The sequence below is a fragment of the Poeciliopsis prolifica genome, unplaced genomic scaffold (genome assembly GCF_027474105.1).
Source record: "Poeciliopsis prolifica strain line A6 unplaced genomic scaffold, Auburn_PproV2 SCAFFOLD005, whole genome shotgun sequence".
In the NCBI taxonomy this organism is placed as follows: domain Eukaryota; kingdom Metazoa; phylum Chordata; class Actinopteri; order Cyprinodontiformes; family Poeciliidae; genus Poeciliopsis; species Poeciliopsis prolifica.
The window spans coordinates 7,741,002-7,763,031 of record NW_026562380.1 but is presented as its reverse complement, the minus strand read 5'-3'; the positions used below and the strand labels follow the sequence as shown (position 1 = coordinate 7,763,031).

Sequence of the window (22,030 nt, the reverse complement as noted above, 5' to 3'; positions counted from 1 at the left end):
AGCAATGTACAGACATATTTTAAATCTCTGTCATAGACATAAAAAGACAAACACCGATTAAAAGCAGAATCAAAAATAATCTTATAATTTAGCTAATAATCTTGTATTGGACAGTAATTACAAAGGGCCAACTACAATATTTGTATCCTCGCAAAAAATTGGTCAGTCATCCAATACAGTATGTTGGTAAATTAAAATAACGTCTCCTATGAATTAATAGATTTTCCTAATTTAGTTCATTAGAACAGCTCCAGGAATTTTTCAAAGCCTTGTCATTATTTTTCTTTCCTTTTTTTTTATAACTCAAGGTCATTGACAAATAATTGCTTTTAGGTAAATCACCATTGCCTCCACTATTAACATGCCCTCACAATTATTATGGAATAAATAAGTAGTAAAAACATAATTTGTACTGTTCACTCTTTAAAGTTTTTATTCCTTCGTTACACTGAGCTATTTTTATTTGAAATGTGTTTATAAGACTGTAATAATAATTGGGAGTGAAGACGTTCTCGTATATATGCGTGCTTGTGCAACTTCTGGAACTGTTTTTCTTGCATGGAAGTTGATTGGATTAACCCAGAATATAATCAAATTAATATTGTTAAACAAGTGTTAACCCAAAAGATGTTACTGCAACCACTAATAACATGTCTGTGGTTTTTATTGTAAATCACACAATGACAAGAAGGATGCACCTTAACATATACATGAGTTACCTGGTGTTTATTTGAGGTATCTGTGTTGGCATTACTATCTTTCAGATCATTCCCGTCATTGTTCATGGTCCGCTTCACATCGGACATCCAGTGCAACAGTTTGCTAACTTTATCACCGTGCTCTCGCTTCTCCTCATCAACAGACCTCTACAATTAAAACAGGCAGGCATTCAGCAGGATTCTTAATTTCTTAAATACTCAAATGTCGTTAATAAGAAAAGTAAGTTCTTTACAATTTTACAATCCTCTCAAAAAGCAGAAGAATTGCCTACATCAATCATAGCAGTAAAATATGGGCATAAAAAAACAACAAAAGGAAAAAATATTGACGTCACATTTCCATATATCCTTTACAGATGTTTACTTAAATGCACAAAGATAATGAAATGCTGTTTTGGCTCCAAATGCATGAACTTTTGTAGCCTCCAATAACCTCAAACCAGTGTGGCAGTCAAACACACTTCTTTCCAGCGCCTCTTTGAATGTGATTCGTCTCTTTGTCTTGGGACAGGTGAGGCTTTGAGCTTGGAACTTCTCATCTTTGAGCAGAGTGGCTGTAGTCTTGTCGACAAAATTGCTTTGAATCACTTCTTCAAGACAGACTCTGTCCTTTGTGTCAGGATTTATCAGTCCACCGGTCAACAGCTGAAATTCAGCGCAGCGGAGACCCACATCCTTTGGGAGGAGGTTTTCTTGAACAGCCTGGAAAATAGACAAAACCTTCCCAGTCTGAGGGTGGGTAATACCATTGAATGCCTCTTCGAACTGTTGGAGCTGCTGCTTTAGAGCCTCGTCTAAAAGACCTCTTTTCAGAGCGTCGGAGAGTGTATGTTTCTCCCCATTTGAAGGGTCGCAAATTCCCCCTGTGCAGGCTTGGGACTCTAACAGTCGTAATGCCGTCACTCTATCAGTAACGCCCTGCTGAAGTCCCTGAAGAACTGAGAGCCTCTTCTTCCTAGTGATGTCCCAGAGACCAGCAATGGGGCTATTGGCATCTTCCACAACAACCCTTCTTGAAAATATGATGTCTGCAATCTCATAGATGCTTAAAAGACCACTGCGGTAGCTTTCAAACTCAGACATTTCAAGAAATCTTTGACTTAAAGCAGATTCGAGACAAAGCTGTCGCCCGCTTCGGGCATCTGTGATGAAGTGACGTAGGTTTCCACTTGGGTCAACCAGACAGTTTTCCTGCCAGTTGCTTTCCTGCTGAGACAGGAACAGATAGGTCTTCTTGTTGATGTGTTTCCCCTTGAAGGCTTCGTACACTGACATTTCTGATCCACAGCTGCTGTTGACGACTGACATTCTATGGGGACTCATGGGAGATGTGTTTGTCAAGTGTCTCTCCCCAAACGGGACAAGAAACACACTGCCATTGATGTCAAATAAGCAGGTTTTAAGTATTTCATCGTAGTATGCCCTCTGTCCGGTGTCAGGGCTGTGGAAACCTTTTGGGTTGCTCACTGGATCATGCAGACTCTGCAGAGTCTCTTTGTTTAAGAGACCATCATTCAATGCAATAAAAGTTGGGACTTTCATTCCTGTTTCTGGGTTAAACAACCCTCCTGAAGAAACCTGGACCTCCAGTATCTTCTTGCCTTTAAATCTATCTATAATTCTCTCCTCCATTGCCTGAAAGACAGAAAGTTTTCTGCCCTTACAGATGTAGCCACTAACAGCTTTCTCTGCTTCCTTCAGTTTCTCTTTCATACTTAGATCTATGATGCCTTTCTCTAGCGCCTCTGCAACAGACACTGTTTTTCCTGTAGCTAGATCCACGAGACTGCCTGTTGCAGCCTGAGCCTCAAGGAACTCAAGAGCGTATGTCTTTGCAAGAAAGCCCTTTTCAGCTGCTTCTAGGAAGGGCGTCTTTTTCTTACTCGACTCTACATAAAGTCCAGCTACAGTGGCAGGTTTATCCATGTGATGAATAAGTGATGCTTGCACTTCTTCAACAGTGAGGAGGCCCATCTCTAACTTTTGTAAAACCCCCTCATCCAGAAGCTTATGCTTGATCCAGTAATGAATGTCAGGACTCCCAATTAACTCCTGGTGTTTCTGGGAAGAGGATATGTGCTGTGTTCCATAAGATTTTCCTGTACTTTTTTCAGATGTATTTATGGCTTCATGAGTTTCTCTGACTTGGTAAGTGCCTGTCTTACTGATGTTAGTTTCATTCTTGGGCCTTGGGTCGTTAAGTCCACACAGAGCCATGTATCCCGGCACTTTGACTGTGCTGGGAAGATCGGATGAAATTTTACTTTTGTGAGCAATGTGCTGCAGATTTTTTGCTTGAATACTGGGGGTTACGTAAAGAGAGGCAACTTCCTTGACTTGCTTAATTCCTTCGAGAACGTTTTCTCTTTCCATCGTCTCCATCTGTAGATGTGACATTAGAGGAATGCTTAAGTTATGAAAAACAAAAGTTCACTTTTAAAACTAAAATATTAACAGTATTAAATTTCATTTAAATTAATAAAATATCTTTAAATTTCACTCAACAGCTTTCTTCATACCTTTTGAATATTGAGAGGTTCATCCTCGATTCTGCTCTTTGCTCCTTCAATTACTGTCGTTATTTTCTTCTCCATGGGAACATTTGCCTTCAACAGATTAGCTTTGCTATTTTCCACTTTTGAATGGACGGTTTCAGTCACTGCTCCTCTCAGAGTCAACAAAGTTTTCTGCAGGTTTTTCAGCTCTCTGACGTACAACTCTATTTGTTCTCGTAGGGCTCTTGCTTCATTTTCTTTCAGTAACAGTTTGTGCTCACTATCTGACAGCTTTTGTTCAAACTTTGTTCTCTCAACTGACTGTTGATTGTAGAGGCTTTGCAGAGAATTTATTTTAGTGGAGAGTTTCAGTTTTTCATCCTCAAGTTGGGTAATCTCAGACTTTGCTTTCAACAAGTCTTGCTCAAGCTTTGTTCTTTGTCGCTCCATTTTCTCCATTTTGTCCATATGGTGCCTTGATTCTACTGTGTTTTGTTGCAGAGTTTTAATCAGTTTTACATCTTGCTTAAAATATTTGTTGAGTTTCTCTGCTAATTCCCCACTTTGTGACTGCTGGCCTTCCTTTGCAATCTCAGACTGCAACAAAATCATTTTCTTCTCAATTTCTGCCTGCATAAGTGACAGCTGCCTCTCATAGCCTTCTTTCTGGAGTTCAAGTTTACCCTTTAGCTCCTCTAGCATGTTCTTACATTTCTCCAGCTGTTCCTCCATCTGCTGGGACCTTAGCTGAAGAGTAAAGTTTTCTCTTTGCTTTATCTCTGCATCTGTTTGGCTATGTTGCAGCTTGTCTTTTAGCATTCTGAGTTCTGTTTCCAGAGAAAGGGTTTTTTCCAGCATCTCTGATTTCTCCCTCTTCAGGACTGTGTTTTCACGTTGTAGATTTGATTGGGATTTGTCAGAGCTGGACATGATTTCTTTGATTTCAGTCTCTAGCAGAATAATTTTAGATTCTTTCGATTTTCTTTCTTTTGTCTCTTGAGCTAGTTCATCTTTTGCTCTTTGCATTACGGAGCTAACCTCTGAAAGTTGAACATTCAGACTCACTACCTTCCTTTCCACTGCTGCCTTTTCATTCTGAAGCGTATAAATTTCCTGCTTTAGGTTTTCGATTACTTTTTCAGAGTTGTTTGCTATTCCTTTAAAGCTCTCCTTGTGTTGTAAAAGTTCTTCTTCTAGAGTTTTAAGTTTATGCAGATGTTTCTGACTTTCATCAGATTCTTTTTGCAGCTCCACATTTATTTTCTTCAGCATCTCGTTCAAATCATTTATTTCAGCTTTCTGCACGTGAACTTTCTGATTTACAATGTTTTTCTCGGCAAATACAGATTGTAGTTCTAATTTCAGATTTGCTATTTCTTTCTCATAATTTATGATTTTTCCATTTTGGGACTTTAATTTCTGCTGCAGATCAACAATGATCTTTGTCTCCTCACTATGTTCTTGCAATTTAATTTGAAGCTCATGCATGGTCTGCGTTTTCTTAGTTAGCTCCTCATCAATAATTCTAACCTGAGATTTAGCACCCTCTATCTGTGACTTGAAGATTTTAATTTGCTGGTCCTTGCTCTCAATCTCCATCATCACTTGATCAAGTTTGGCTTTCACATTCTTGGCATTCTGCTCCACTTCTAAGTTGATCTGCTTGAGCTGATCAATCTTCTTCTGCAGCTGAGATGTAACGTTTTCACTCCTCTGAAGTTCTGCCTCGAGGTTCTTGTATTTGATCTGCAGGGCATGTTCAGATCTCTTCACTGTGTTGCTCTCATCCTTCGAGATTTGAAGCTGTTGTTTCCAGCTCTCCACCTCATTCTTTAAAGATTTTATCTTTTGTTCAGAGAATGATCTTTCTTTTTCCACGGACTCTATTTGGATCTGAAGACTTCGAATGTCACTATCAGACGAGACGTTCATCCTCATCAACTCATTGCATTTTGTTTTCAGCTGATCTATGGCTGACTGTTTGGAAGCTACCTCTTCCTCTAGGTTGTTTATCTTGTAGGAGTTCTCCTGCTCTACAGAGCTTCTCTTCTGCAGCTCTGATTGGGTGATCTTCAGCTGCTCTTTAAGGCCTTCTACTTCGGTGGTTTGGAAAAAGTTGCTTTGCTCCAATGAGGACTTTGCTCTCTGGAGAGTTCTGATTTCTTCCTGAAATTCAGAGATGGATTTTTTCATGTTCAGCATTTCCTGGTGGAAATCATCTGAATTCTGTCTAGTCTGGACACGTTCTCCTTCTATCTCCATCTGCAGTTTTTTCAGTCTGTTGTTGCTGTCATCCAGAAGCTTTTTATAGCTTTGTGCTTTCTCCTCAGCCATCTCTGCTTTTTTCTGGACCTGAGATAGTTCATCCAGTTTCTGCTGCAAGACATCATGCATTCTGTCTGCAGATTCCTCGAGTTGGGTGCCCAGTTCTGATTGGCTCTCAAGTCCCAAAGACTTTGCTGTCTGATCATTGCTTTTAGCTGGAACTTCACTCTGTAACTCCTCTGCTGCTAAATCTACTTCCTGTCCATTTGTTTTTCTTTGTAGGCTGGAAGTCTGTGCATCATTTTCTTTCTTTAAGACTTCCTCAAGTTTCTTCTGAGTCAGAGAAGAGGTGGCCTCCGACTGCTCCATTAAAGTTTTGGTGTACTTTAATTCCTGTTCAAGTGCAGCTTTGTCTTTAATCACTATGTCTAACTCAGTGTTATACTGACTGACATCATGCTCAAGCTTTGCTTTCTGAAAGTTTAAATCCTCAACGATCTTCTTTTGTGTTTCTAGTTCTACTTCCAGCTTCTCCACCTGTGCTTCCCTTTCCGTAAGCAAAGCTTCCTGTTCTTGGATCCGTTCCTTAAGTTGTCTAATTTCTACTTCCTCTCTGGCTTTTTGGACCTCCATGTTCTCAGTCCTTTTTGCATCCTCTGCTCTTTCGAAAGCCCTCCTGTTCTACAATGCAAAAAAATTAGTCATCCACAGATTCACATTTAAATAGACATGGTTACCTCAAATATGCAGCTATTCTCCTAAAGAATCTCTCCAAGAGTTTGAGATTTAAAAATATATATATTTATGAGAGAATGCTAATTTAGTTCATATCGCGAACAGTATCTAAAAAATTTTTAATAGAATTCTGATTACTTTTGTTAAACTTTTAAATACTTCATCATACATATGTTTTGCCACCCATATTTATTGGAGCAGCAGAATCTCAGACTGGACAATTCAGAAAAGTAGCAGCCTTTAACTTGAATATTTCAGTCAATGGAATAGAATGTCATGTTAATAAAAAAAGGAATGGTGTAGATAAAAATTATAAATATGAGTCTTTCATCTAAAATCTCTAAAATGTAAATGCTATTAGAAACTGCTTTACAAACTCCTAGAGAGATTTTTTTTATTATTATTTGTTTCTGTCCAAGAATGCTTGAGATGTTTCTACCCACTTCACCATCACCAGCAGACATGCAGCTATTTTACACACTTATGCACTTTCTTTGCTTCTTTTGCTCAAGGAAGCAAATTCTCTGTCAGCATGATGAGCCTGTGAGTCAAGAAGTCAAGTTGGATGAGAAGTAAAGCATATGGAAGATTTGTGAATCTAAATATCATCCATTTCAGAAGAAAAGACAAAGATGCTGTCAACATCAGGAGAAAAAAAAGATGTCCCAGAAGCTGCAAGAACCAGAGCAAATACAAAACAGGATGCATTTTTTTGAGCATTGTACATAAATGTTATTTTTAAATTGAAACCAGTTCACCTCTTCATCTTCGGCTCTTTTCAGAGTTTCACTGGCAAACTTCACATACTGGGTCATAAGAGTGACAAGAGCAGTGTAGCGGGTTCGGAGGTCCATGAACTGCATGAAATTAATCCCCAAAAAATTAATGTGTGAATGTGCAGAAAATACAAAAGCAAAAAATATTTTGCACTATAAATAAAATGCAAATCTAGTCTTACCTCCTGCTGAATGGCGTCAGAGGAGCTCTGCATCTTCCGCTTTTTAAGAGGGGACTTGTGTTGGGAGTCAACCATCGCCCTGAATGTCATTAACTGCAGCTCATAATCCTGGAATTTTAAGCAAAATTTTTAAAATTAGTTGAAATATTTTAGGTGTTGCCTTTGCAAAATCAAAGAAAGTCTCAAATTACCTTAACAGCACATGAGTATTGCTCCGAATACTTTTGACACTCATCGATTCTGTTTTGCTTTTGTTCCATTTCAGCAACAAGAACCTAAAAAAAACATATTTTAGGGCTGAAAACTATAAAAATAGATACATCTTATTATGAGAAGGGGACTTCAGTTCTCTCTTACTTTCTGTTTGTTTAATATCTCAGCAAGAGCCTTGCTATCATCAGGTTTGTTTTCTTGGGCTTTCAGCTGTGCTGTTTCCAGTTCAGAGATCCACTGATCCACACTGCTGTAGGAGTCTCTGTAGTGTTTCAGAGACTTGCTGATTCCATCAAGGTCCCGCAGCCTGAAATTGTTATAGGAAACCTTCATAAAAAAAATATAAGAGCTCTTCACACAAATCCTGTGATCAAATAAATTTAAGAAATAAAAGTGGAGAGAAAAGGTGAAACTGATTTGGGATCAGGCAGGGACTATATTCCCTGATGATGGCTGGCAGGTCAAAAACTCAAAAATTATATATTTTAAAATGTTTTACAAGACAATTAAATGTAATTGTCTAAAGCATTATTTTCTCCTTCTAATATTTTGAGGGTTTAACCTTCATTACATATGAAGTGCTAAATTTGTGTACTGTATTTTGGAAATTCAAGAGTCAAGTTCTACAATCCTTGGTAAAAACATAGGCGGTTGTTATATAAAGCTACTTTAGCAGCACTAAAGTAGCTTTACAAGACACTAAAACTAGCTAAATATGAGAACTGTGTAATTGTGTGGGGGGTTTTTTATGCAAGAATCTTTCACACAAAGCCATGATATGGCCTTTTATCCAAAAAATGAACCATTACAGGCTGGAATCTAGAGCAAATGCTTGAATGTTCTTACATCTTTCATAAAAGTATTTTAAGAAAAACCCAAATCATCTAAAATTGATTTTGGCTGGTCAAAGCTCTACAAAAATGGAAATTTGATTCAGAAAGTTGTGAAAAAATTCCGATCAGTGCATCTCTACAGAAGGGATGCAACAAAACACACATCCTGCAAACCTGCTATCAATCTGGGAGTGAATATTTTGCCATCTTTCACTCAGCTGATCCGCCCTCTCCTTGTGCCAGTCCAGGTCAAAGTCTCGCTCGTTATGGGCTTTAAACATGCGATCACTGATGACGCGGGCTTTTTGCAGCTCATCCTCCATGTCGTGGAATACTTCCTGCCTCTCGTCAATCTCCGTCCGCCATTGCTACAAACAGAAAAATGGATGACTACTTAAAACAAGTTGTCACAGTGCAAGCAGCTTGTTTTTATATTTTTAAAAATGTAGCGCTACCTTAAGTGTAGAAATCACACTTTCAATGGATTTGACATCCGAGTTGACAGCATCCTCTTCGTATAGTTTGGACTCATAGGCTTTAACGAGAGACTCTGCGCTCTGACTGTGCTTCACCACCAAACTCACTGTTTTCAGCCTACAAAAACAGAGGCTCCACTTCAGATCAACCATTTCCTGTTAAAAAAAATATCTCCCTGACATGCAATAATACAAGTGCTTACTTTTCCATATAAATAGAGGACATGGAGTACACTTGGCTCATGCTCTGAACAAGGACAGAAAGTTCAGAGGAAAGCATGGACACAGACGGAGAGCCTGCAGCCTGTCTGAAGAACTGCTCGCACTTCTCCCTCATGACATCCAGATCGCCTTTCAGCCTCTCCAGCTCAGACATCTTCCTCTGCAAACCAGAATGTAGAATGTTATGAATAGTTACATCACATAAGTACCTATTTATGTAAGAAGGATAAAAGAAAAAAAAATACTAATTTGATTACCTCGTGTTCAGTGATGCACTGCAGACTCTGCTCCAGGTCATCTCTCTCCAGTGGTGATCGGATTTGCCTGATTAGGTGTTCCTCGTGGGATTCCAGGTGCATACGGATGTTGCGGATTTCTGAGATGTAATGATTGTACACCGACTCCTCGTGTTCTTCTGTGGATAAAAAATATTGACAATAAAGATATCATCAATTAAGAAAGGACTTTTTTGTAATCAGTAGTGTTTGACCGAAACCATGTAAAAAACAAAATAAATTGTGTGGGTTATACACCACTAGGTGGTGGCATTATCACAGTGTACGTCACGTTATGGCTCATGAAATGCAACCCTGACTTTTATTAGTTTAGAAATAAACTAATAGACACATTTCAATGTTAAAAAAAGTATAAATTATGTAATTGTGTACAATCACAGTCTTAATTTATAGCTTAAGGGCCATAAGGACCAAAGTGCCTCTGCTGGAGGCTGGGCTGTTATTAGAAGGAAAATTGAAGGCTTGCCTCTCTCTGCGGATCTGAGCAGTTCCTGGTAGTACTCCTTACAGGCTGCCACGTCTCTCTCCAGCTGTGCACAGTCTGCCACTGTAAACACCTCTGACTCCTTGCTGTCCTCCAGGAACTCATCGAAGTGGGACTGGAGGTTGCTCAGGACCTGCTGATGCTCGCCAGGCAACATCGTCTTTATCTGAAGTTGTTTCAAAAATGAAAGCATTGCAAATCTCTGAATAAGATCATAAACTAAAGCTAATTAGTAGTAATTATTAACAGGGAGTGGGGGAACAAATATCTATAAATACCGAGGCTACGTTCCAGTTGCGGATGGCCCGTATGTCAGCCATTAGGTAATGCCAGGACACAACACTCTTCATGTTGACATGGGAGTGGTGCCACAGCGTCAGGACATTTTGGTATAACTGTTCAGTTCTGCAATAGAAGAGAAGCGATTTAGACAATGAATGCTTCAGGAAAATGGATCCTAGTTTCCGAGTGGCTCACTTTGCTGCCAAGTCAACGGCCTCTTTGTTGGTTGGAGGCACAGTGAAGCAAACAGAGGGAACCATGGCCTCATTCCCTGCTGGGTTGATGACTTTCCACTTGGCTCGGTGAGAGTTGCTCACCAAAACACACTCATCATCTTTATCAATGGTAATCTGAAAGAGTTATCAAACAGATACAGCGGAGATCTGTTACACAAGCTTCTACATGAAATGGGACTAACTGTGTTGTCATGTTTTTAAGACAACAATACCTCTATCTGCCGATAATCACATATTGCTCTGACAGGAATGGAGGACCTCAGGGGAATTTCAGGGTTTCTCGGCCGGAGTTGCACAATGTTTTTGGCCCTGCCCACTAAACCGGCGACAGTGCTACGGTATTGAAGAAGCTGCTCTTTCTCATCCTGAGAATACATACAAACAATATAGTTTGTACCATGACATAAAAAGTTTAAAAAATAAAAAAAAAAACATGTTTGTACTTTGCAATGTTATGACTGAAAACTTGTGACTGTAACATGACATTTTTTTACATAAAGTAGCACATCATTGTAAAATGGTGGAAAGAGTTACAAATTGTCGAAATATTCAAAAGATCTCAAGGAGCACTTTTGCCTTTCTGCAAAAGTGGCAAGAATAAAGCCATTGTTGAAATAATTGAATAAGTACTACTAAAAATTTGCAGCAGGTTATTGGAAAGACACTGAAAACATGTGGAAAAAGGTGCTCTGTTTCCCATAAATGAGTTTGTGAAGAACAAACTAACTTTGTGTACTACCCTTAAAAAAGTGACCAGACAAAATGTGGACAAAATGTGGGAAACCTATTGTACTTTTTCATCTTTACACACAAATGCATACAGTTCATATCACTGCATCAGTGTTACCATGGACTCCTGAATAAGATCCTCCAGCCGGTGTAGGCTGCTTGATCGATCACAGCTGTATTTTCTCTGAATTGAATCTTTTAGGTTCTTAAGGTAGTCCATGGACACTTTGGCATCACTGAAAAACTGCATAGGGGAAATGAAAGGGAGCATAAATGTTAGATGTGAAAATAAACAAATAAATGCATTTAATAGAACAGTCTTTGGGAGCAACGCACCTCAAAATATACCGCATTTCCTTTAAGATGCTGTTCGACGCAGGAGCAGAGCTGCAAAATCCAACTCCACTGTGTCTGCATTGCAGCTTTATATGCCTGTGAGGAAGCAAAATTATCAGACATACTGGAAAACTGCATGTTGGAAACAACTTGCAGTTGTCTGCACAATTCCAGGCCCAAATACAGAAAATAGTACATTGCCCTCACTTCAATGGTTAGTCTGGCTGGGTGATTCTTCAGCATGAGGCGCTCTGCCTTGTCTTGCACAGACTTAATGGTGTCCTCTTTTTCATCCAGCTCCCTCATCAGGTCCTGTGTAAAGACGTTAAGGTAAATGCCCCTGGTGCTAAGGCGTGGTGAAGGATCAACTACTCCATCGTCTCACATAATCTCACATCCTGCCTCAGTGTGGAGAGTAGAGGCAATCATTCAAGGTACCATTTAAACCCATTCCCTGAAATTATCTATTCTGAATGAATGCTGTAAACTGATTTGTTTTGTTTTTTTTCCTGGGTGCACGAAAGATACCAACAGGTCAAGACAGAAATGGCTTACAGCATGATAGTCTCTTTTCTGCGAGATGTTGCTGTTGCGATCACTCCAGTCGAAGGCGACCTCCTCTTCCTCTTTCTCATTCAGCCAGATGAGCTCTTGAGTCGCCTGTGACACAAAGTCATGAAGGCTCTCCAGGTGGCTCTGCCGATCCCTCGAAGAGCTCTGAAATATTTCAAACAGTCAGACTACAACTTTAAAATGGGAAAATAATTCAGCTGAGCTCTAGGGTCATACTCACCAACAGCTGTTCGTACTGCTTTTCGAGTTTGTTCAGTTTGTCTGAATATGTCAGCTTTAGTGGCATGTTCATCTGAATCTAGGAGGAAAACAATTTTGTAAATAAATAAGTTTCATGCTTTTTATCTATGAGAAAGTTTAAAAACTAACTCACTTCACTCAGTCGTGCATCTTTGAGACTCATTTGAAATTCTTCAATGGCTCTGTGCACACTCTTGTGGTTGTCCAAATGCATTTCCACACTGGGCAAATCGGTTCCCCACTCTGAGCGTTCCAATTGCATCTAAACAGAAAACGAAAAGAAGCAGTGAGTCAAAAAATTATATTTAAAGCCTACATAAATAAAAAGGACATAAACTGCTCACATGCATCTCTTCCACCCAGTTCAGGAGGTCCTGCACATATTTCAGGTTGACCTCCTCCTCCGTCATGCTGGGGTCTGCCAGCGACGACTTCATCAGCGGCTTTCTGATCTGCATGTGCTTCAGATGCATGAGGTTACCAGGCTCCATGCTGCCCCCGCTTCCCATGTAGCTTGGGACGGAAGCTGGTGGCAGATTTGGTGTCAAGGAAGGGGTCAAAGGTGAGGTCAGTGACGAGTTGAAGCTCGGGGTAAGGCCAGAGGTGAACGTGGATCCGGGGGTACCCAAACCCCCTGATGTGAGAGAAGAAGTAATATCTGATGTAAAGCTGGAGTTAATGCTCTGTGGAAAGCCAGAGTTCAGGCTCTGCGTGATGCCGGAGATCATGCGCTTGGTTTGCTCTGTTGTTAGGGTGCGACCTTTGCTGTACACAGTGGAACACTCGGCTCTGAGGGCCAAGAGATCATCTCGGAGTCTGGAGACCCTAAAAATATCAGAGGAAAACAGTTATCAATTTTTATTGATAGAAATTCTGACTGCTTTTGTTATTGTTTTTCAATTAAAATATATGTTAAATAAATGTTCATATTATTAATTAAAGTAATTATACTTTTCCCTTGTAAGACTAATGCCTTTTCTGCAGAAAAACAGAGTACTGCCTTTACTACAGTGTAATATTTCAATTTAATTTTCAAAACAACTTTAAAAAACCTTTAATGATGTCAAACTTTATAAATTTGAACACAATAATCTTACAATGCAAAAAACAAAAATATTGAGTTGTTTTTTTTTTTCTAATTTCCAGTGAAACTATCTTAGTACAGTTCAAATCAAACAAACCTACTTACAAGTAACTTTTTCTAAAATATAGGAGTTTGCCTTAAGTCAGTGATTCCTTAATATTGTTGAAAAAGTGAAAGTTATACATTAAGTAATTTGCCAGTGGAACAAAACATTTCTCACATATTTAAGTGAAATAAACGGACAGTGGAACTATTACTTTTTTATCAGTATTATGGAATTATTGTCTTAAAATTCATCTTTCTTGTTGAAAGCTAACTTGTACGCTTGTGTTTTCTTATTTCAAGTGCACTAAGATATTTGCACTAGAAACTAGACCAAAAATACCTAGTCAGATTTTGTGTTTTTGCAGTGTACAAGATTTTAAAATTATTATATCCCTAAATAGAGTATCTGAGTGGGGAATTAGGATTCCTTTCATACCTCTGAACAAGCTGATCTGCAAATGGGAATTTTCCATCCAGGAGAATCTGGATGTCCACCACTTGTTGTCGGAGGATATTCTCACACTCCAGCAAATAGCCTGCAATCTCAGCCTCATTCATGAACTGAATCCCTGACTCGAGACGTTTTGTATCCTTAAAACGGGAAAGATATTATCAACACCATGAATAATTTTTTCTATCACCTTTTGCTTTCACAAAACACTTACAGACTGCAGAGCTGATCTCGCCAGTCCCAGTTTGTCTTCTCCATTAACACAGTCTCGCTGGACTCTGTTGGCAATCTGCTGCAACATCTCAAGCCTGAAAAACATAGGAATATTAAAGATATAGACTGCCATTGAAAAAAAAAAGCACACTTAAAAACAACATGTTTTGTAAAAGTCAAGAAAGAAGAAAGTATTTTCACCTGGATCCATAAGCGAGGTTGTTATTGAGAAAGACCGAGCTGTTAATCTGCAACGGCTCAGTGAGGATGCTGTCACAAGAGCCAAAGCTAGTATTAAAGCTACTGTTGCTAACAGTAGAGGTCCTGCTCAAAAATGCCATTTTACTTCACATTTTAAGCAGGCATTACTTTCACCAGTGTACCACGAACCGACACAGTCAGAATTGAAGTCTGAAACCTTGATAGCCTGACTACAAGCACTATTAGAAAGAACTGACAGAACCATCTCCAACTATCTAGTATTTATAGCGTTCCATCCAGGCAAGGGGTGTGTAAAACAAGCCACCCTGAAATACAATCCCACTCCTTAGGGGATGAAAATTAAACAGCATGTTGGGACAGAGCAACTTCACAGGTAGCAGGACTGTAAGCACCACAGCCAAAAGAGCCACACCCAGATCAGACACTTCATTTTTTAAAGATGTTTGAACTACTGTGAACTGAACACAAAACACCATCTCCATAAAAATAATATTAATGCAAAAAAAGAAAAAAAAATGCAACTGGCATGTACTTGAGTTAGCTAACAACTATTTTAAAACTGTTGTGTTTGGATAACTTGTTGACACAGCCATTTCTCTCCATATAATTTGGCATGACAAAAAAAATGAAGGAATAGCTGCACAAGGTGACTGAATTTTTTCTCTTTTAATCTTTGACAATGAGCTAAAACGTGTCTTGAATAAAAGCAGTCTTTCAAAAAAATCTAAACAGTATAGATAAGATTGTGAGAATAAAGTTAAACTAAGGGTTGACATTTCATGCTATCATTGTTGTCTCAAAAGTGAGAACTTGCAACACAGCATAGTTGCAGGTCATGAAACCACTTGAGACTGACAAGCTGAAAATCAAGTGGTATGAATACTTTGCAAGGCACTACATTTGTGGGCAGATATTTCACATTCTTGTAAAAACATCAAAAATGTTTTTTACGTTTGTTATTAGAACAATTTTTTAACTTCACTATCATCATTCTGACTTCATATTCTACATTTTATTTCATTCCCAGCATTATGTTATGAAATGAAAAGAATTAAAAAAAATTGTCTTAATCGTATATTCAATGAGTATAAAATGTGTTATGTATGATTTGCAAGACATTTTGCAGATCACTCCATTACATGTTGAACATTAACATCTATGAATTGTGCTCACTGATGTGCATTTGTGCATTAAGTCTTGTGACTTACTGACAGTGCAAAAATATTGGAATAAGGGGATTTCTGCTAATTAAACACAGGAGTCCAGCAGTGCCCTCAGTATCTAATTTCAGTAAAGACATTAAGAGGCTTGAAATATGATATGGGTGCACTCTGCCCGTGAAAACCTTACAGAGCAATACGCTGACGAGTGTAGTGTGCTTCAAATCACAAAGCAGCACATTAGAAAAACATTTTATGAGTTCAATGCCTCATAATGTAGTCATATTGTCATAATTTGACAATTTGTAAACAGGTATATAACCAGGTACAATTTGGAAACAGGTGTGTTTGTCTTTTGGGTAATTCACATTTTTAAGACCAAACTTTTAATAACTCTTGATGGGTCAGATTGAAAAAACAAGTGTTGAAGCTCTCACTCTCTGCTCATACCTTTCCAGTTCTGGCCGCAGGGTCTTTTCTCTCTCCAGCATAGCAACAATTAATTTACCCCACTCCTTCTCCACATCATTTGGATGATGGCTCGGGGGTAACTGAATACGCCCAAACTCGATCCACATCTGTGAAACCCATAGCAAAACCAAGCTTGTTATTGGTGTGACACACAATGAATGGCAATGAAAGTTAAAGAGAAAATAAAGTTGTTTTCTGTTTTCCATACCTCTAGCATTTTGTAGAGATTCTGAATTTTTGTTTTCTCATTTTCTTTTAGTGGTATTTCATGTTCTTTGAACTGCAGATATTGCGTATAAAGTGCCTAAGAAAAGAAGTCAGAAAGTAAAAATCACTCTGTTTAATTGAGGAATACTACCCTCTTATAGCATTTTTGAAAATAGCCACCCCTCTTTTCAACTACCCTAATAACCAGGTCCATATATCTCCAAGGAATTACTCTCACTGTTGCAAGATATCAATATCCTACAGCTAATGGATGCTTCTTTCCAAAATCCATCAACTGTACCTACAGCGGCAGACAGGGATCACATTATGCTGTTTGAAGCAGGCAATTAACCTTGACTGGTCAGATATCTTGTTGTATGCTATGTACTTCCGTTTAACCAGTTTTCTGTACAGTAAAAGACACAAATCTAACCATCCTTTCAAAACCTTACAGTCAGGTTTACTACTACTACTACTTTTACTTCTACTGCTATGACTGCTACTACTCCTTCTACTTGTTGCAAGGTATGTGCTACCAACATTGCAGTTGGTCTCTTAGTGGTGCCTAAAATTTATAATATATCGAGAACCAAACCTTGAGTTCCACAGGATTGTTGGGGAAAGATCTATCTGACATAACGGCCACATTATGTTTTATCCACTGGTTGAGGTATTTGATCATGTTCTGGTACTCCACCCATTTGATATCAACATCCTGTTGAAAGACAGAGAGTCATCATCCATCAAGCAGCTGTCAACAGTTCTTTCCTTCAGGTGTGTCAGTGCCAGGAACTTACATTAGGACTTATTCCATCGACACCGTCTGGTACTTTGGGGAAGGCATCATACAGAGTTGAGACGTATGTAATCACAGACTTCTCATCCGGTGACTGAACATCAACATCTGATGAGCAAAGTTGAAACCAACAGTTGTGGACAGTTCTATTGGAATATCAGCACCGCCTTTCAGGTTAGGATGCAGACAGAATTACTAACACCATTCTTTTTTTTCTTTTCTTTTTTCAGATTAGTTGTTTTGACCAACTTCAGCTTTTGAACATCTGACTTTCGATGTGACTTTAAAATACTCCAGTAAACATGAACTTTACTGGAATAAAGCAAAGTTGATAAATACTTTTGAATAGAGATTAGCCCATGGTCTTCCCAATGTTTGCAAAGAGCTGTAGTTGCAAAACAAGCCCAAATCATCTTAAATCATTCTTTAAACACCTGAATGTGTTTTTTTTTTTTTTTTACCCTGTGTGCAGTCACAGCAGTGTAATAAAAACCCTGAATGCACTTTTAGGAGTTTTTGTGTGTGTGTGGTTTTAAAAACTGAAGAGCTGACAGGACACCCCATCACTTCCCCACTGTCCGACCATGACATCAGCTGCACTCTCCCTTAACCTAGCGCTACGACTACAGGAGGGTTAAACATAGTTTGTACACTTAAAGCTGCAGTAAGTAACTTCCTCTGCAACTTTCTCTGCAAGGTTCCTCCTCTTTGCTTTCTGATGCACTACAGGCCTTTGTCCACAACAGACCCTGCCAAGAAAATGCAGGCTAGAAAGCATGGCCACCAATGATGGCAGATGAATAGCTTTCATGTTTCTCGGTTGTATTCTGGTTGCATCTCTGATTGTATCTCCAGCTGCAACAAAACGTCAATTTTGAGCTTGAACAACGGTTGGAACTCTGTGGGGAAAGAATGTGAGTAGCGCTTCAATAAGCATGATCGAAAATGCTAAGACATTCCTCTTGGATCTGTTTGGTTGTTTCTGACTGGGAGCACTGCATTACTGCTGATCAGTTTAGGATCACTGGAAGGAGCCTGTGAAGCTTGATTTTTTTCATAACATGCAGGTAAAAAACACATTTTATGATAGTTACCAACTGCACCCTAAAGGTTCGATGAAAATGAGCTTATCCCAGTTCTGAGATAATTTCTTACTCAAAGGTGCACAGGTCTTCACTATTATCCCATGCACAGGGGACACTGTACAGGTCTTACCCTCAGGGTCGAGCAGTTTGGCCACCCCCAACTGTTCAGCTACGGTAAACGCCTGCTCCAGATTGGAGCGGTTGGTTTGTGTCGACACCCGGCTCATGTCAACTAGATCTGGTCTGAAGTAAGAGGGGAAAAAAAAAAAAAGAAAAGGAAAACGTGTGACTTATTTAAAGTATGTTGAGATGTAAGTTGGAAAACCCACATAGGTAATAATTGTTAAACAAACATATGGAGCATAGAAGAATAAAGGTTAAGCCCATTTGAAATGAAGAGTAGTCTCATCAAACAGATTACCATTCTGTGAAACTGTACCTGTATTTGTGAATGATGGCATTAAACAGCCTCCCATCCCTCCAGGAAGTGGTGAAGTTGTCACATCGTACGCCTACATAGCCATCTGTTATTTGTTTAGACCAGAGCAGTAGTCTCTCCTTGGCTGTCATGTCCTCGGACTCCCCTGTGACATGGATGTCTGAGATCTACCACAGAGCAGAGGGAGAAAGGTGTTTCACAATGCACCGACATGTTTATAGGTCAAAGAATTGTCACAGAGTTCACTTAAAACAATGATTTTGTTATTCCATAATAATTTTTTTTTTAAAAACTGTAACTAAAACGGCTTCATTGTCCCAGCAGTGCTATAGCCTGGAGCAGGATTGTTCGCATTAAAACTATAATATTATTCCAGTGTTCCAGCATCACAGATATGCTACAGAGTCATTAGGTTGGCACCACCCAGTTATGGATATACAAAAAACATTTGTTGCAAATCCACAATACGTTTTACTTTTTTGCCCTTGGAAATATAAGGTATGCATGAAAGGGCACACTTATTCAAATTTTCAGGCCATACTAGCAAGGTGTACCTAATAAAGAATTTGGTGAAAGTACAAATACTTGTTTACAACTCCAGATTTCTTCTCTTCCATTGCCTTTAATGGCACAGCTTCATTCAAGTCCATCCAAAAATGTTTTATACATCTTGGCAAAATCTTGAGCCACAACATCTCACATTGTTAAAATCTCACAATCTCTCTCATTAAAATTAAGTATGTGTTATTCAGTTGACGTCAGCATGTGACTAAATTTACTAGATATGGTGAAGTATTCTAAGTATAAGCTAATATTATGGGTACTGAATATCAGAGTTTAATGCTTCAAGCTTGACATCTGTATTGTATATGTGAATTTGTGACAGATAGTAATATCTCAAGTTATTGAGTCAGCCTGTTTTATTGGCAAAATCAGGATATTAAAAGTATACATTTTCAGTCTCAGATTTCAAGCTATCGGTCACCTAGTCATTGGAAACTAGCAACACACCCAATGTCTACTTTTATGACAAGGCATAAATTCTTTGTTTTGACAAGATTTATTGTTAGAGAGGTTGAGGTTATCCTAAGTCATCTCTAGTTATGATGCCATAGGTTTAAGCCTCTGAAGGAAATACTGACCAACACTTTCTTCTAGTTTCTCTAATTACTTTTTAATCATGCATTATCTGCAATTACTGCTGCAATTTGACATGTAGTTTTTTTTAGTTTTTCCTTCTCATACATATGGCCTGGTGTCTGCATTCAGTTGTCACAACTTCCTGGGAGAGAGAACCATAACTTAATTGCAGAAATAGATCAGCTGATTGTCTCTGCTAAACATTTCTCTCCTAGTCAAATGTACTTTGCTTTTCATTCCAGAGATTTGACCGAATGCCATTGGCAAAAATCTTATCTAATAGGTGTGTTTCTCTGCTAGATAAAGCCAGTAAAGCAGGTGCTTCTGCCATTAACCCTGCTTATGTTCTCCTTCACTTAGAAAGAGCTTCAGGATCAATGCTTCCATATTTTTGTGTATTCTCCCTGTCTTCTAAAACCTCCAGTCTGTTACGGGAGATGACCATTTACACAAAGCTGAATTCCTATGGAGGTTTATTCCTTTCAAATGTAGTTTTCCTTTCCACTATTGCCACATGATCAGTATGAAAAATTGCTGGAAGTTTAACAACTCGATGCAATTAACTGTCCACTGTTATCATAATGCTCATGTAGGGGGAGGCAGAAATGCTACAAACTCAATTATTTCAAGTAATCAAGCATAAATTGCTTCTGTATTTCTGTGTGTACATTGGATTTGTTTGTCTTGTAAAGAGCCTTGAGATGACAATAATTGTGATTTGGTGCTGTAAAAATAAGCTACTTGTTCAACTGAGCTGAACAGATTGTCTTAGTCCATTAAATCTTAAATCTTCTGACTTCCTCTTCTTCTTCAGAAAATACAAACAACCTCTGAGCTCTTTAAATCCAGGCCTTAGTGGTGTTTTCTTTGTTGCTTTTCTTTCTTTCTAAAGGACAGGCTTGTTTCTAAAGGACAAGCGGCATTCTCCTTTATGTCCAAAAACACAGCTCTAGATGTTTTCCATGGTGGTTATATATTTGATAACCTATCCATTGACAGTGTCTTTACTGTGCCCTGCATTTTGCAATAACCATTTCAACATCTCCATGTATTTAGGTTTTGATCTTATTTCTGTTCAGCTTTGTCAAATAAAACTTTCAGAAGAACCATCTTAAATCAACATTCCTCTCCTTGGCAAAGTATGACATTCCACTTTCAAGGACTGATAAAATGAACAACTCATAAATCTTTATGAGATATACACTGAACACTGAACATGCCACAAAGCAAACAGTACCACTTCACAGGTTGCACTGAGAGTTAACTCCGATTACATCTAAACAATGTCTATAGTACTTGCTCAAATTTTGGAAATTTTTTAAATATTATGAGAAGCCAAAATGTGGAAACACTACATAAAAGACAAAAACACCAGCAAATCAATAATGAAAAAGATAATAATAATGAGCAGGATGCAACAAAACAGCAACACAAAGCAGATACAAAATATACTATGAGCAAATAACAGCTAAGTTTATGTTTTATGTAGGGACATTTAAAATGAGAGAAATAACTATATCATCCACTGAAGATTTAGTACATTTCTTAATTTGTGCAAAAGAAACCATCTAAGTTTTATGGTAGCTTCACTTGAAATTTGAGAGACAAATTATTAAACAAACATTATAATACACACAAATTAACCTCATCTTTGACAACACATCAAACTATAATGTATAGACATTACTGTACACACTATTAATAATATAAGAAGGGCTTGTTTTAAGTGTCCAGCATTGAAATACAAGTAACTTTTCTATAGTTACTAGTATAAACTATGGTTGATAGCACTTATGGTTCAATGCAGCATGCGAATGGTAAAGAAGGAAAAATCGTGACAAGGTAAAGTTCATAAGAAGCATCATGTTATGTATGTTTGCATTGATGCAAAAGCAGAAAGACAACCAAATCTGTGGACTTATCACATCATTATCAAATTCGACAACATTGTCAAATTTTACATGTTTACATGTAATATTTGTTTAATCTTAAGTTAAGATTTAAACAAGCTTAACTTAAATCTGTCAGTGAATATGACTAAAGTATTTAGAGAAAGATTGGAATAAAATGCCGAGATTAGATAATGCCAAGTCATCAACTTATCTTGCTGTGTTTGGAAGAAAAAAAAACAAAAAACGGGTGAGTGTGATCTGAAAAACACCATTCCGACATTGAAGCAGAGGTGAAAACCTAGTGTGTTATGGGCAGTTTCATCTAAGGACACAAGATAACTTCAGCACCCTGAGGAGCTCATACTGTACATGGAGCCAAAGCGCATGCAGGATGTGAATCTATGGTAAAGTCATGGAATACTGTTCCAGAATGACTAATATCCCAAATATGTCCAGATAAAGTTGAGGAGTAGCTAAAAGAAAGTACATTTTTATTGAGATCTCAATTCCACAGGAAATAAACCCATGAGTAACCAATCAACAGTAAAAAGCATACGTTCAAACCGCCAATGTGTGTCAATTTTGACTATCTACAAGAAATCTAAAATTATGTTCGGCAATGAAGGAGCTACATTTTTTTATGTAGCAGTAGTGCCACCTTATTATAAACTGACACTATCATTGCACTCAGGTGCACCGCTTCTTCGCCCCCATGGCAACTATTTATAGCACA

The 22,030-nt window shown here is 38.3% G+C and overlaps 2 protein-coding genes across 7 annotated transcripts in view; both read right to left on the bottom strand.

Annotated features, from left to right (window-relative positions):
• Positions 1-22,030, bottom strand: part of dst (dystonin) — a 110,922-nt gene that overhangs the window by 52,528 nt on the left and 36,364 nt on the right. For 5 of the 6 annotated variants that reach the window (XM_055030108.1, XM_055030109.1, XM_055030112.1 and 2 more), the window contains 28 exons: positions 18,266-18,432; positions 17,957-18,069; positions 16,743-16,849; positions 16,541-16,660; positions 15,947-16,042; positions 15,718-15,845; positions 13,887-13,980; positions 13,658-13,812; positions 12,437-12,917; positions 12,226-12,354; positions 12,073-12,150; positions 11,835-11,996; positions 11,487-11,591; positions 11,280-11,375; positions 11,062-11,187; positions 10,427-10,579; positions 10,174-10,328; positions 9,975-10,101; positions 9,679-9,862; positions 9,174-9,331; positions 8,898-9,076; positions 8,674-8,812; positions 8,393-8,586; positions 7,530-7,692; positions 7,364-7,447; positions 7,173-7,280; positions 6,973-7,071; positions 720-866 (listed from right to left, as the gene is read on the bottom strand). In XM_055030108.1, the coding sequence (XP_054886083.1) occupies positions 720-866; positions 6,973-7,071; positions 7,173-7,280; positions 7,364-7,447; positions 7,530-7,692; positions 8,393-8,586; positions 8,674-8,812; positions 8,898-9,076; positions 9,174-9,331; positions 9,679-9,862; positions 9,975-10,101; positions 10,174-10,328; positions 10,427-10,579; positions 11,062-11,187; positions 11,280-11,375; positions 11,487-11,591; positions 11,835-11,996; positions 12,073-12,150; positions 12,226-12,354; positions 12,437-12,917; positions 13,658-13,812; positions 13,887-13,980; positions 15,718-15,845; positions 15,947-16,042; positions 16,541-16,660; positions 16,743-16,849; positions 17,957-18,069; positions 18,266-18,432 (4,047 nt within the window). Of the gene's footprint in view, positions 1-719; positions 867-6,972; positions 7,072-7,172; positions 7,281-7,363; positions 7,448-7,529; positions 7,693-8,392; positions 8,587-8,673; positions 8,813-8,897; positions 9,077-9,173; positions 9,332-9,678; positions 9,863-9,974; positions 10,102-10,173; positions 10,329-10,426; positions 10,580-11,061; positions 11,188-11,279; positions 11,376-11,486; positions 11,592-11,834; positions 11,997-12,072; positions 12,151-12,225; positions 12,355-12,436; positions 12,918-13,657; positions 13,813-13,886; positions 13,981-14,086; positions 14,318-15,717; positions 15,846-15,946; positions 16,043-16,540; positions 16,661-16,742; positions 16,850-17,956; positions 18,070-18,265; positions 18,433-22,030 lie in introns of those variants that run through there. The other variant, XM_055030111.1, reaches the window with a different exon arrangement.
• LOC129360048 (desmoplakin-like) lies at positions 712-6,961 on the bottom strand. The gene is made up of 2 exons (XM_055030118.1): positions 3,239-6,961; positions 712-3,101 (listed from the first exon to the last, which is right to left on the bottom strand). The coding sequence occupies exons 1-2, from the start codon at positions 6,110-6,112 to the stop codon at positions 1,080-1,082; spliced, it is 4,896 nt and encodes a 1,631-aa protein (XP_054886093.1). The 5' UTR covers positions 6,113-6,961; the 3' UTR covers positions 712-1,079.